This window comes from Rana temporaria, chromosome 10 (genome assembly GCF_905171775.1).
Source record: "Rana temporaria chromosome 10, aRanTem1.1, whole genome shotgun sequence".
Taxonomy (NCBI): domain Eukaryota; kingdom Metazoa; phylum Chordata; class Amphibia; order Anura; family Ranidae; genus Rana; species Rana temporaria.
In genome coordinates, this window is record NC_053498.1 from 97,012,260 (window position 1) to 97,027,284 (window position 15,025).

A 15,025-nucleotide genomic window follows, 5' to 3' on the forward strand; every position below is an offset into this window, starting at 1 on the left:
TTTGTACCAATTGTAGTTTTTTTAACCCCTTTATGTTACTAAACATTTCAGGCCTGGGTCACACCTTTTTTTTGTGCTTTTTGAAGAAACACACTACAGTTCATTTACATGTTTTCCTATGGGACACATTCATGATTTTTTTTCTGCTGCGTATTTGGAAAACGTTAAAGACTTAACGCAAAACGGTGCCATTTTGTTTTTTTTGTTCAATATACTTCAATGGAGAAGCTGCAAAAAAAAAAAAACATGTAATGCGTTTTTGCGGCAATGTGTTTTGTAATCTGCCCAACAACAAATTGGCCAAAAGAAATGTAAAATTTTTTTTTTTTTTTTTTTTTTTTAAGGCTATTAACCGATTAATCGAAACTGAAAATAATGGTTAGTTGCAGCCCTAGTTTGTTTATGTCTGTGGCAATCGTGGAGCTGGCTCTCATTAGAGGGTAGCTCTATACCTATAAATACGCAGTGAACCAGCACCCCAGATGATGCCTTATTAGGAGAAACGCGTTTATTAAGTAGAACACGGAGGTTATATGTACACTTATATCTTTTGAGCATACCGAGAGTAATATTTTGAGCGCCGTACTTTCTCTTTTCCATCTGATCACCTCATCTAAGGAAGGCATCATCTACACAGTTTTAGGATACCTTTGTCCCTGTTGTTCTGTATTTCAGAAGACCCCTTAGTGCAGGAAGTGACTCTCTCCCCCCCCCCCCCCCCCATGTGCTCACACATGCATTTTTTTTTTCAGTATAGTACATACTAAGGCAATGCTAAAAGCAGTGTAACAGAAATATATCTGACAAATAAAATAAAATCGATTACCATTTGGTTATTGCCAGTCCACACTGGGAATCGCACAGGAATGTGCAGTGCATTCCTGTGTGATTCCCATGCAGTTCTGTAGAGTGCGATTTCAGCAATTTCATACTGAATGGGTGAAATCGTACCACACCAAAAGTAGCGCATGCACTACTTCTTGAAACAATGAGATAGCATTGCATGGTACTTCTGTACCATACCCCAAGTGCACTGCATTTTCCCACAGCGGATTGTATCAACTTAATATTGAAACCCAGTGTAGATTGCAACTGCACGCTTTTTGAACATGGTACGGGAAATGCGCACAGAACACGGGTTTCCTCCCACCTCATTTGGGTGTGAACCAATCTTACAATTTCTTCTATATGTACACTTTCACTTTGAAAGGAGAACAAAAGCCACTTGCAACTCATAAGTTTATTAAGGGAGAAAGGAAAATTAAAAAAAAACCATCTGCAAAGAAAGGAGCGCTTGACCAACATCAGTTCACTATTGCACAATACCACATTGTTACAATTTTAAGGTTGGGGGAGTATTTTTCATAAAGATGGGCTGAAAGGGAGGTTGGGAATAACAAAAAATAAAAAAAATAAAAAAATAAAAGGGTTCGAGGAAAAAAAAAAAAAAAAAGAAAGAAACAAAAAAAAAATAAAAAAAACACACAACAAATGTGTTGGGAGGGAAGGCTTTAGTATTTGATATTACCCAATATTTACCTGCTGAAAATAGGACAGAAATAAAAGTAAGAAAACAAAACATAATGAGGTAAGTGGAAGAAAAAAAAAAAATGGGGGAAAAGGGAAAAACAAAGGAATAGGCCAAATTAATACAAGTATAAGCACATCTTCTCACAGGCCATTAGGATCCAGGAGTTGGAAGGGATTCCATGAAGATACAGGAGGGTTGTCAGCGTAGCATGAACTTCTTTCTTCATTTGCAGACTTTTTGGATGTTAAAACAGTTCTTTATATGCATTTAAGAAAGTCTATTTCACCAAGGCAGAACAGCTTGCAATTCTTATTTTGTTTCTCCCAATCTTTGAGTTGGCTTTTTCCTTCTGTAATTCATGCCTTCTCCCCAGAGCCACAATAGTTTTGGTGCAGCAGGTGGACAAAGGCTTTGTGCAAGTGAGGTAAAGAGAAAAGAAACTGAAACATAGTTAGTGTCTATTTACAACATCAAATCTATCAAACATTCAAAATATATATATATAAAAAAAAAAAAAAAAAATTACGTAAAAAAATAAATCAAAACAAAAAAAAGAAAACAAAATTTGTTCACTTCAGAAGAAACCCTTAAATACAAAATGTACATACGGCTTTGAAAAGAGCTAAATAGTATCTTATGTACAGAACACTCATTTTAACGCAAGTGTAAAAAGCTAGAGTTCCAGCTTAAATCTCTCAACCTCTTTGAGACAAGTGCTTTTCCTGACCAGGTTAAACTATTCTGTGGACCTTGTCAACCACAAGTGGGCTGGCTATTAGATCAGAGGGTCTTCTACAGGTATGGACTAATATATTACCGAGATCCGTCTTCTATCCAGCACCCACAAAACGTTCATATCACATTGTAGAAACAAAGCAGTTAACACTTCTCTTCTGGAAGCTCTGTTTTTAATGGCTGAACCCAATTAAATCAATGGTAATCCCATGTTGAGAGTGCAAAAGCATAGCACACTGAACAAAGAAAATTACCATGGTCTGAAATGGCTCTCAGGTAAGTCAGAGAAGCCCAGGTTCAGAATGAAATACCAAGTCATGGACCCTCTGATCAGAAGAAGATCCAATACAAGCATAGTTTCACATACACACATAGTGTGAGTTTAAATCATGTGTTGTTAAACACATTTAAGTTGATTTGCATTTAAAAACTGGCTCAGAAGTTTGGCAAGACCGTTACGCTTTGCTTGCAATCAATCTTGCTGGTGTCGTTCCCTGCATACACAAGAGACAGAGAAGCCAGGAAACTATGGCACTCCTCCTCACTCTCGAAGGCCAACTGTGACTGAATGTAGGAAATTGGGAGCACCGGCCGAAAACTAAATTGAAAGAAAAAAGCAGCAAAAGGAAAAAAGGAGCAAAAGAAAAACACAAGTTAGAAAAACAATGAAAATATGCATTACACACCTGAAATAAAGGGTTATAAATTCACAATACACAAGCAGAAATACATACATACCTTTGTAACTTCACTAACTGCAGGGCGCAAAACACTTTAAAGTACAGCAGCAAATATGTCAAATGGTACACAAAGTTACTGCAATGGCACAGAAAAGTAATCTGCCAGCAAGATTTTAATATAGTGTCAAGTCAACACGGTTTAATAAAATGACTTATCCATTAAAGTGCAACTATGCACAAAATCAAACAACATGATGCAGTTTGGCATTTACGCAGAAGTCTTTGTTTTATCCAAGGCCCCTTAAATGATAGTTTTATTACCTTTTTATCATGCCAGTAGATCCATTTCTACTTATGGTAACAGGCCAGGCTTTTGAGTTAAAGAGGTTACAGGTTTGTGATAACATTACAGCTATGGGGGCTCTTACAATGGTCACCAATTCAGACTGTTTAAAGTCGAACCTTATAAAAACACAAATGCAGCTCTGTAATCAACAATACATCCATCAATGTAAATTTTTAAATGCAAGGAGTTTGAGTACAGGCGATCCCCAGGTTACAAACAAGATAGGTTCTGTAGGTTGGTTCTTAAGCTGAATTGGCATGCAAGTTGGAACAGGTATCTTTTTTTAAGAGCAACACCAGCGGGAAAAAAATATTTATTTTGTGGCTAGCATAGGGAAGGGTTAACACCCCTGTAACGTGTCCCCTGTTCAGAAAATGTCACCTCGTTTGTCCCTGGGACAAGCGTATTTTGAAAATTTGGGTTGTTGTGGAAACAAAGATTAGTGATGATAAAGCTTCAGTGAAGACACCTTTTTCCCATGACGACTCTTACAGGAGTGAATTATTTCCCCTCCTAGGGGTAGATTGCCTCTCACTTCCTGTTGTCTCCCTCCGTTTGTAAGTAAGGAGTCGTTTGCAAGTCAGATACTCAGGTAGCGCCTGTACCTGAAATCATCCTAGTTACACAAATCTTGCAGTCCCTGTACATCAGGACTAAAGTATACGAGGAAGAAGCAGAACAAGAAGCCAAATCAGTTCATGTACTGACAAGAAACATGCCAACAGGAGGAGCAAGCAGAGCAACCTCTCTGTTCCCCAACAGAACATAGGCCCAGAGTAATTGGGTTGAATGATGCTGGATATCAGAAGACAGGATAGGGTCGCGTTTAGTTACACATAAATTACGACCTGAAAGCAGATGATTGTATGTCAATGTGCATTGACCCTTAAATCCCAGCACCAACTTACACCTTTGAGGAGTGTGCCCTTGAAGGTTTATAAAAGTTCATTCAAAACTACATGCTAATCCAAGACCACGCTGCCTGCAGAGTTGCATAGCAAGACAAACAGCATTGTCATCCTATTAGGAGTGTAAGAATTGTGGATTTACTGGCAGAATAAAAGCAGGCACAGAACAATTATAGTGGAACCTTGGAAAAACAAAAACGGCTATGGTAATGCCAATGATAGACTGCATTATGTAATTTTTATTATGTCCAGAGTTGACCAATGGTGAAAGACCAGTGTTACAGGCACCAGAAAAGCATAAAAAAATCTAAAACAGTGTATGGGCATGTTGCATAATATAGCACAAACAAATCAGTGTGCGTGATAAGGACAATGGAATTTTGATGCAGAGCAGTGTCTGAACAGATTAAAAAAATGCAAAAACTAGTGAGAAGTTGACATGTAGCTTTTTGAATTCGTACACAACTTCATGTCAAAAAAGGAGGCGATCTCATAGGGACCAATGTATGTCCCTTTTTCATCCGCAAATGAATGGATGAAAAAGCGGACATACGGTCCGCACGTGTGAAAGGGGCCCAAGGAGAGATATATGGAAAGTGGTCATTCCCTTGCTCTTCTAAAAAGGCTAGCTGTCTTGGCTGATCTGTTGACCTCTTGCTTTAATACTCACTGAAAGGATTCTGGATTTTTCAATCTGCACAATTCTGTCTAGTTATCGATTTAGAAAGCATTAAAAATAGAAAATCAGCATGGCAGCCAGGTAAATAAAATAATTCAGGAAAGCAAAGGAGTGATACTTTAACAAAATGAACCACTGAAAATCAGGTATACCATCAGGCCCCGATCAGGTCCGCCTGTTAGTTTTTCAGGCAGACCTGATCGGACTATCAGTGCACCCCTGACACCCACTGCTATCCAATCAGATTCTTTCTGCCAAACCCAAATGGATGGTGGACCTATTGTTCCATCTGTCTAGCAGATCGGATGAAAAATTAACAGGCGGTTCGTTTTTATTCGATTTTCCTATAGAGGAGAATGGGACTCCATCTCCACTCTGCAGTGAGCGGAGACGGACCAGTCATCCGCCTGCTCAGCAGAGCGATCCCCCCCCCCCCACTGAGCAAGTGGAGTCTGTCAAACGGAGGCGCCCGTGTGACAGGGGCCTTAGGTAAAAACAAAATGGTTAAAGGGTCACTAAAGGAAAAACATTTTTTTTTTTTTAAATAACAAAAAACATGTCATACTTACCTCCACTGTGCAGTTTGTTTTGCACAGAGTGGCCCCGATCCACGACTTCTGGGGTCCCTCGGCGGCTGTCTCTGGTCCTCCCCGCAATTAGTAACCAGTGTCATGCGAGACCTCGCGTGGTGGTCACAAATTGCGGGCACGCTCCCGTGATACAGCGAGCAGCCATAGATGCTCACTGGATGTGATTGACAGCAGCGCCAGCCTATGGCTGTGCTGCTCTCAATCCATCCGCTCTAGCCAATCAGCAGCCAGGCTGAGCGGCGAAAAGGATATATCGGGACTGCGCGGGACTTTCGAGAGGTCAAGTAAGTATAACGGGGGCTCAGGGGGGGCCGGCAGCAGCAGATGTTTTTTCACCTTAATGCATAGATTGCATTAAGGTGAAAAAACATTTTCCTTTACAACTCCTTTAAGGAGTAAACACTTCCAGGTAAAAAACATTCAGAGATAATTTGACTTGCATATTAGGCGAATCATATTTTTATGCTCATGCAGATTTGTCCAGCCTGCTGAGAATCATGCAATTTACAGACTTGGTTGCCTAGATTCATAAAATGATTTTTACAATATAATTAAATAATTTTAGAAAGAACGGAATCTACAAATTAATTTGCTTATCTTTGATTATATTGGGATTGCCCCCTTTCACCTAGCATACAACCCTATACTGATAAAAATCTCACAACTTAACTCACAAGCCTGAAATAATTCATGGACTATAAAAATAGGAGTGCAAAGGGGGGAAACTAAAGCGCTGGTCAATACTATCAACGTGAGGAATAAAATTGTGAAAACAATGGTGTGAGTTAAATAATAAATGCAGCTCAAATCTAAAATGTACCAACGACAAAAAAATTTAAATTAATATGGTTGAATGATGAGCGCAAACATTGGTGAATGGTGCATATACAAACAATAATGTAAATATAAATAAGATCCCCAATGAATGGGGAATAAGCCAATTAATGAATGAATTAAGTACTGAATAAAGATACCATAATCACTCAAATCACTGTGACAGTGATGCAAACAAAAAATGAACCAAAGTGTCCTGTGTTGCAAAAGATAAAAAAAATGGAAATATAATGTCCCAAAATAGTCAACAATAAACTTGTGCGTCCAGATAAAAGTGTTTAAACACGATCCCACCGGCAGCTGGGCTCACGGAGCGCTTACCTTCCTGATGTGAAAAAACAGCGTGTGGATCCTCAGATGGAGACCTAACGAACTTCCCTCTGCTCGGACGAGCTACTGCGATCCTCTGTGTTTTTGCCTGGAGAGCGTCCACCCTCACTGTGTGTAGTACAGGGCTACACCAAAGTGGAGGCTCCGTGCCCGGAGCGTGCACAGGCAATCAACGAGATGTAAAAAGAGGAAGAGAAAAGGGGCTCCAAATGGTGAAATACTTCTCGGCAAACAATTATTTATTGGTCCAAATGGTAAAAATGCTCAACATGAGCTTAAAAATCAAACGTTAAAACAGCAAGTTGCGGATGGGATGTCACGTCACTTCCGGTCACGTCTAAACAGGGCCTTATGCGTTGCGTCACGTCACGTGACTTCATCAGAGCCTCCGCACATCCGCAACTTGCTGTTTTAACGTTTGATTTTTAAGCTCATGTTGAGCATTTTTACCATTTGGACCAATAAATAATTGTTTGCCGAGAAGTATTTCACCATTTGGAGCCCCTTTTCTCTTCTTCTTTTTACATCTCGTTGATTGCCTGTGCACGCTCCGGGCACGGAGCCTCCACTTTGGTGTAGCCCTGTACTACACACAGTGAGGGTGGACGCTCTCCAGGCAAAAACACAGAGGATCGCAGTAGCTCGTCCGAGCAGAGGGAAGTTCGTTAGGTCTCCATCTGAGGATCCACACGCTGTTTTTTCACATCAGGAAGGTAAGCGCTCCGTGAGCCCAGCTGCCGGTGGGATCGTGTTTAAACACTTTTATCTGGACGCACAAGTTTATTGTTGACTATTTTGGGACATTATATTATTTCCATTTTTTTTATCTTTTGCAACACAGGACACTTTGGTTCATTTTTTGTTTGCATCACTGTCACAGTGATTTGAGTGATTATGGTATCTTTATTCAGTACTTAATTCATTCATTAATTGGCTTATTCCCCTTCATTGGGGATCTTATTTATATTTACATTAATTGTTTGTATATGCACCATTCACCAATGTTTGCGCTCATCATTCAACCATATTCATTATAAAAATAGGAGAGTTGTACAGGAGAATACAACTGTACAACAGGAAAAGCACTGGATGCTATATAGCACAGGATACTAGAGACCACTATAGAGTGCACATAGTAACATCTATAGAGCGTTCTCTAGCTAAACTAGATTTGATGAGAATAAGGCTACTTTCACACAGAGGTGCTTTACAGGTCCTGCAAGCAGCATCTTTAAGGCGCTTTAGCAGCGGTATATACCGCTGCTAAAGCGCCCTTGCCCATTGAAATCAATGGGGAGTGCCACCGAAGCGCCGATTTAACGGTGCTTTTAAAAGGGGTTGTAAAGGTAATAAAAAAAATCCCTAAATAGCTTCCTTTACCTTAGCGCAGTCCTCCTTCACTTACCTCATCCTTCCATTTTGCTTTTAAATGTCCTTATTTCTTCTGAGAAATCCTCACTTTCTGTTCTTCTGTCTAACTCCACACAGTAATGCAAGGCTTTCTTCCTGGTGTGGAGTGTTGTGCTCGCCCCCTCCCTTGAGGTGGAAAGGGGCGAGCAGGACGCCCACTAACACCGCTCCTTCATCTACAACGTAGAGAGCGTTTTGACTCTCCCGTAGTCCAAGGGAGCGGGCGAGCACGACACTCCACACCAGGGAGAAAGCCTTGCATTACTGTGTGGAGTTACAGACAGAAAAACAGGAAGTGAGGATTTCTCAAAAGAAATAAGGACATTTAAAAGCAAAATCGAAGGATGAGGTAAGTGAAAGAGGACTGCACCAAGGTAAAGGAAGCCATTTACCTTTATTCCCTTTTCGGCTGCAAGTGGGGGTTACAAGCGCCCCCGTTAGCGGGCAAAAGGCTACGCTAAAAATAGCAGCACTTTACCGCCGACACCCCGCGCCTCAGTGTGAAAGTGCACTACCCGATTACTAACAAAGGGGGGGGAAACCCAATCCTTTTGTACAGAAGTTCCCTGCAAAACAAAGCTCATAGCCTTGAGTGACCCAATATACAAACAGATTTACAATTAAAAGATTCTAAAAGTGAAACAAGGATATATGTATATTATTTGGCACATCAATAATAAAACGCATGTTAAGTCAACCTACTTCATACTTACCGCCAACACTGTAAAGATTTAATGCAAAAACCTACATGTTTGCAAAGAACAGAGCAATCCTGCATCCTTCTACAATCAGCCTCTAATATAAAAACATTCTACACCACAGCTAGAGAGACTAAAACTATTACGTGGAACGCTGCTATTTAACAGACTCCCATACATGTCAGACATCCGGTAGCTCCAGACATTTTACAGAGCTGCAATTTAATGATTTATATGGCTGTATCCCCGGCTGAAAATATTAGGGGGCTAGTACTCCAAGGGGACACAATAACTCTTTCATCACAAATTTATGAAAATTACTAACGGGGGGGCCAATGACAAATACAGAATGCTTTTCACTAAACACTGCTATGGTTTCAGGTTCATCTTTTAGATAAGTTAATTCAGCTCTGCATCTATCTTAAAGCGGTTCTCCACCCTAAAGTGGAGTCCCGCTGATCGGAACCCTCCCCCCTCCGGTGTCACATTTGACACCTTTCAGGGGGGAGGGGGGTGCAGATACCCGTCTAAAGACAGGTATTTGCACCCACTTCCGGCCCGGCATTCACAGGCAAAAGACGGGCATTCCGTCACATCCCGTCGCCCCCCCATTGTGTGCTGGGAACACTCGGCTCCCAGCACACAGCGGGAGCCAATCGGCGGGCGCGGCGCGACTCGCACATGCGCCGTAGGGAACCGGGCAGTGAAGCCGCAGTGCTTCACTTCCTGGTTCCCTCACCGAGGATGGCGGGGGGAGCAGCAGAGAGATGAGCGATTGCTCATCCTCTGCTGCGATCAGCGCTGGATTCCAGGACAGGTAAGTGTCCTAATATTAAAAGTCAGCAGCTGCAGTATTTGTAGCTGCTGGCTTTTAATATTATTTTCCCATGGCACAACCGCTTTAATGATAAAATTAAGTCTGAGGAACTTTTTAAAAGTAGGGCAACTCTCCTTCCATGCACCTGGTAGCAGTGGACAAGTGCCCCTAGGGGGGCAAGTGCATATAGCACTTGGTTTTGTTCACATCAGGACCTTTAGTTTCTAAGCAGCATGGTCAGAAAGGTCAAATTCTGCATTCTTTCCCCACAAACACACATCTGACAACACTGCTAGAAGGGACACCAACTTGAGAGTGACCACTGTTATTTGGCAGAAGGAGACACTCCAGAGGCCAGTTGCTTCCATTCATAAAATATCACACAGGCTGCAGCGATGTGTGAAATTTCAGTTCTATGAACGAGCGACCACCACTGTCGGTCTGCGTTATACATGGCACCAGTCAGACATTGCTGACTGCTTATTCTTAAAAGCGAAAACTCATTTCTGCAGAGCTCTGATCCATCAACCAGGTTCTGTATGTGAACAAGCAGCTTTGAATGATCTGTCACGTTTATGAATAAACAATGAATGCTCCTTGTCCATTAAGAGTAAAAGAGCTTTCGGAGCTCCTTCTGTGTATTGCATCTGCGGCTGGTTATACACAAACAGGACAGAGCCAAAGCTCCAAGAGATCTTTTATCATTATGAACAAACACGCAGCACTGATTCGTAAGGCTACATCTGTGGCCACAGCTATCCAGCTATGTTTGAACAGCCAGCGATTACCTGCAGCGATTGCTGTAGATAAATCATTGGGGCACTATGCTGGTTGTGTCTCCCCCATAGAACGCTCATAATCTGGGATTTAAAAAGGGGTAGAGCCATTGCCAGCGTATAGCAGTGCTTTTAGGGGACAACAGGACCAAGCACTTGGTCCCATTTGGATTGGGGGTCCTATGCACATCACACTTGGTCCCCTGGGGAGTTTAAAAATAAATAAATGAGGGATAGTTCTTTAAACAAAGGAGGGGAAGAAATCTGGAGTGAGATTTGATTAAGCAATATGCTAGCCAAAACATACGTTTTAATCATGGTCTTAATGGCTTCCTTCCTCTCCCTTTCTGCAAACTTGTCGATTAGATACCCAGACATACGTGGCGCTGCTTTATAAAGCTTGAAAAACCGGTGATAGTTTGACAAAGCCCAAGCATTCCTAAGAGACAAAGCATGGGCGACACAAGGGTCCTCTTTCATCTCTTTGGTCAGGTGCGCCATCTCTGTAGTTAAATCTGTAGATAGATAAAAAATAAATCGAGATAAGACTGCAAACCGGCACAAAGGGGTGTACTATTTTTTTTTTTTAACCTAGTCATTTCCTTACCGCTAGAGTTTTTAGTGAAAATATAATACAATATGCGATAGGCTGTAAACTCTCCAATGTTCCCAGCAAGATTTTCAGCATACAAAGCCTTTAACTGTGCTTGACACTGGTTGAATTCCTCATGATCTCCCTAAAAAAATAAAAATAAAAAATAAATTATATATATATATATATATATATATATATATATATATATATATATATATATATATATATATATATATATATATATATATATATATATATATATATATATATAATCAAATGAAAAACAATTGTAAAGTTTAAAAACACCCTACTTGTAAGTATTACATAGCTTATCTCCCTGAACAGCAAAAAAGCAAAATACACATTACAATCTAAGGTGAATCTAATCCTTTTTTTAAATGAGGAATTTTGATGCACGTCCAATTTTGGGGTACTGGACACTCATTGTTTGATAGACCATGGGTTACATGCCACTGCATTTAGGGGATTGAAAAAACAAAAATGTGCATCCACCCCGTAGTGTATCTACATAACCCCTCCCTCTCTATGAAGCTCCAGTTTTATTAGCAAGCAACAAAGATCACACACACACACACACACACACACACACACACACACACGAGAAGTGTCCTGTGCCTTCCCAAGATAATTTACAGGTATGTTAACCATTCGGGACTGGGGAAACAATTCAGGAAGTGGCTCCACTAGAAGCATAATTCTGTATAGGCCCAATAATCTCACCTTAATGGGAGAATGAGTTCAGGCAGGAAAGATGGGAAGACACGACATGTAGCCACAGAAGTCATGCTTAGCCCCCAAAGGGGAGCAAAAAATTAAATGAGGTGCTGATTGGCAGGCTATGGCAGTGAAAGGACAGGCGTTCCCAAAGGACAAGGCACACCAGGAAAGCAAAGAGAACGAGCTTCCAGGCTACCCTGTCAACAAGTGGGAGGAAGGAAGGCAAATGTACTGCTGCTGGTGGGAACAAAAAAGAGATGAGCTTTTACAAGGATCACACAGAAAGGGAAACTCCTTAAATCAGGAAAGCAGGGGTCAGTTTGGAAACAAGGCCCTGCAGAAATTCCAGCTGGTGACCAGAAAGTCCGCTTCGGGAGAAGGTTGAACAGGAAGTGCAAGGTGTCAGGAGATGGGGAGAGGACCAGGTAAGGTAAAAAAAAAAAAAAAAAAAAAACACACGACAACCGTCCAGCAGATCAGAGGGCTCTCTGATCTGCTGGATAGTTGTCTGTTTTTTTAAAGGTTGCTCAGGTGTGGACTCACATTGAGCATGCAATACCAACTACTAAGTTCCCCATTTGTGACAACACCCATTTCTCAACATCATACAGCTCCTGTTTTTCTAGGCTGCATTTGGGTGAAATCTCTGCGGGTTTGTTCCGAATCGACCTTTGGTCACACCAGGTATGGTGTCCGAGAACAAGAACGCTTGGCCTGCTGATGCATGTTTTTAAGCTTCACGACATATCCCTAAAAAATTTCGAACGTGTACTGTAAATTCAGGACACCTCTGAAGGAGTCTCGAAATGCATGTATGGTTGTCATCAATACCATTTTCACTTGTTATGTATAGTTTGTAATAAAATTTTATTTATTTTTTACTACCTCAATGACCATTGACCAGTGCGCCCCCATAGTCCCACCCTTTAAGGGATGTTTAATTTTCCATTTATTGGGGATGGTGCCACTTATCCACTATAGTCACATTCCATATAACCAACATACCGTAAGCAGTACCAGGCAAAAGGATTTACAGAATAAGAAACTAGTAGCAAAACGTACGATTCTATTTTTTTGCTCTATTGGTTGAACTAGGAGTTTTGTCTTTCCAACTATAACTGATGGCCCCTATCAGACCACTAGGTGGAATTGTTTTCCTGGAGAGTAAAGGGGTGAAAAGCAGAGCAGGGCCAAAAAAAAAAAAAACACAACAACACACGCAAAAGCAGGGAGGGTGCTGGAAAACTAGCAAAGCTTGGGTGGGGAAAAGGAGAGAAAAAAAAAAACATGGGGCAAATAAAAGCAAAAAGCAGGAAAAGGAAAAGAGCAGAGCAGGGAAAAAAACAAACATGGGCCAGAAGGACCAATCTTCACCCATTACAACTGGTTCGCCCACAAACCCCCCCCAATGCCTTCTGGGACTCTATTTCCCTTCAAGGGATCACTTCTCTGGACCTGTAGAGCAATCTGTGATCAATGTCACCAGATACATGGCACCCCCAGATATCGTTGACTGCAGGGTCAGGGAACGCTGCTCACAGGATCCATGCCAACTGGCAGATGCCATCTTGCACGTGGAGTCCAGAAACGGCTGCTTGACCATGAAACTGTAGTAATTGAAACATCTGTAGGCACATCCATCAACTAAAAAAACTCTAGCTAGGGTTATACACTGAACGGGAAGTTCATGCATTTTTTGACCAGTGTGTATTTACCCAACGGTGGCAGCATAACCCATGTATGCATGAAGTCTATTGTGTCCCATGAAGTAGGGAACTAAATTTTTCTTTTGTACTCTCCTTAAAATTATTTTCTCCAAGTTCATTAAGACACCACAGCTGAGCTCCCACCCCTTTTAGGTTGTTTAGGTCGGTTAAAATCATATTCGGTCTAAGCTGATGTAGTTTATATATGCATCATACTTGTACTGTTTGCTACTGATATTCTTTTTGACAGGGGGCTAGGCCACCCAAAGGAGCTTTTGTCATAGCTGCCTGTTTGTTTATTTTACATATCACCCTGCTCTTGAAAAGGAGCAGTTTGAATGCATAAATCCTTATTCAAAGCTTCATCTCTTAATGAACTCTGAAGGAAAAAAAATATATATATAAAGTCCTGCAAGTGCAAAATAAATTTTTGTGGCATTTCCTTCATACTGAACTAAACCAAATGAAAAGGGCACATTACAGCACAAGACAGTTTTATTCACAACAGCCATGTGAACCCCAAACTACTACATGGAAAAACAGATGTTATAACTTGGCAAAATATTAGAAATTAGAAGTAATGCAACTTTTCCAGACAAGATATTTTACATACTAAAGTATGTATAGCAATTTGGGTTGGGGAGGACGAACCTTTTCGAGTGCTATCCGTGCATGGGTCTCATACACTTCTACAGTGAATTCTGTGCGAATGCCTTGAACCTGCACTCAAAAAAAAAAAAAAAAAAATCCATTACAAACTGAACACACAATATATATATATATATACATATATTATACACACACACATACACACTTGGTAAAACATACCGTTAAATCTTGCCGAATTGATTTTAGTTGCTCACAAGCAAATGCATAATCTAGCTTCTCTTTAAAGTGCCCCTTCACCATTGTTATAGATTTTCTTAAAACCTGGGAGACAAAACATATCAAAACAAACAAAAAACCAGTAAAATGTAGTGTACATTTGTCTTTATAATAAAAAATATGCCCAAAAAAAAAAAATCACACCTTTTCAATTTCAGATATGGGGAAACAGCAACACGTCTGAGTGCTCAATCAAGGGGCACATGAGACCACGGGATTATCAGCCCAGTAGAATGGACATGGGCCGAAGAGTACGTTTGTCTTTGTGGGCTATATGACCCTGTACAGGAAATGCTCACTTTTAGCTTAATGACCTGGAAGTTAGGTTGTCTTAAGTTTTTTTCTATCCTCCAAAAAATATATCTGTTTCTTTCTAGGCATGTGTGGGGAGCACACAAAAAGAGCAGCATACCCAAACAACACCCATCTCTTTAGGAGGGATGCTACACTGGTCTGATACTCGGTTATCCTTATCCAAACACGTAATCCTATAGCCGACATATGCAAAAATGCTACTGCATAGAGATTTTTGGAGGTTCCATACATGCATCAGCTTTGCGGATAAACTGTTTTAGTTGAACTAACTGCCAACTGATGTAGAGACTACTAATCCACGCCACACTGTTAGCATCTGGGCGCATCCATCATTTGACATCCATAGACGCTGAATGTAAGTCTCAGCCCCCCGCCGCATCATTGGATTTGACTGACAGCAGCAGGAGCCAATAGCTGCGCTACTATTAATCTATCCGATCAAGAGCAGAGAA

General features: G+C 40.9%; 1 protein-coding gene across 3 annotated transcripts in view; it reads right to left on the bottom strand.

The window, feature by feature from the left end:
* Positions 1-1,222: 1,222 nt before the first annotated feature.
* The window catches only part of LENG8 (leukocyte receptor cluster member 8), a 38,676-nt gene continuing 24,873 nt past the window's right edge, over positions 1,223-15,025 (bottom strand). For all 3 annotated transcript variants that reach the window (XM_040325781.1, XM_040325782.1, XM_040325780.1), the window contains 5 exons: positions 14,202-14,303; positions 14,025-14,093; positions 10,942-11,071; positions 10,642-10,849; positions 1,223-2,864 (listed from right to left, as the gene is read on the bottom strand). In XM_040325781.1, coding sequence (XP_040181715.1) covers positions 2,702-2,864; positions 10,642-10,849; positions 10,942-11,071; positions 14,025-14,093; positions 14,202-14,303 — 672 coding nt within the window. In that variant the 3' untranslated portion in view covers positions 1,223-2,701. The remainder of the gene's footprint in view (positions 2,865-10,641; positions 10,850-10,941; positions 11,072-14,024; positions 14,094-14,201; positions 14,304-15,025) is intronic.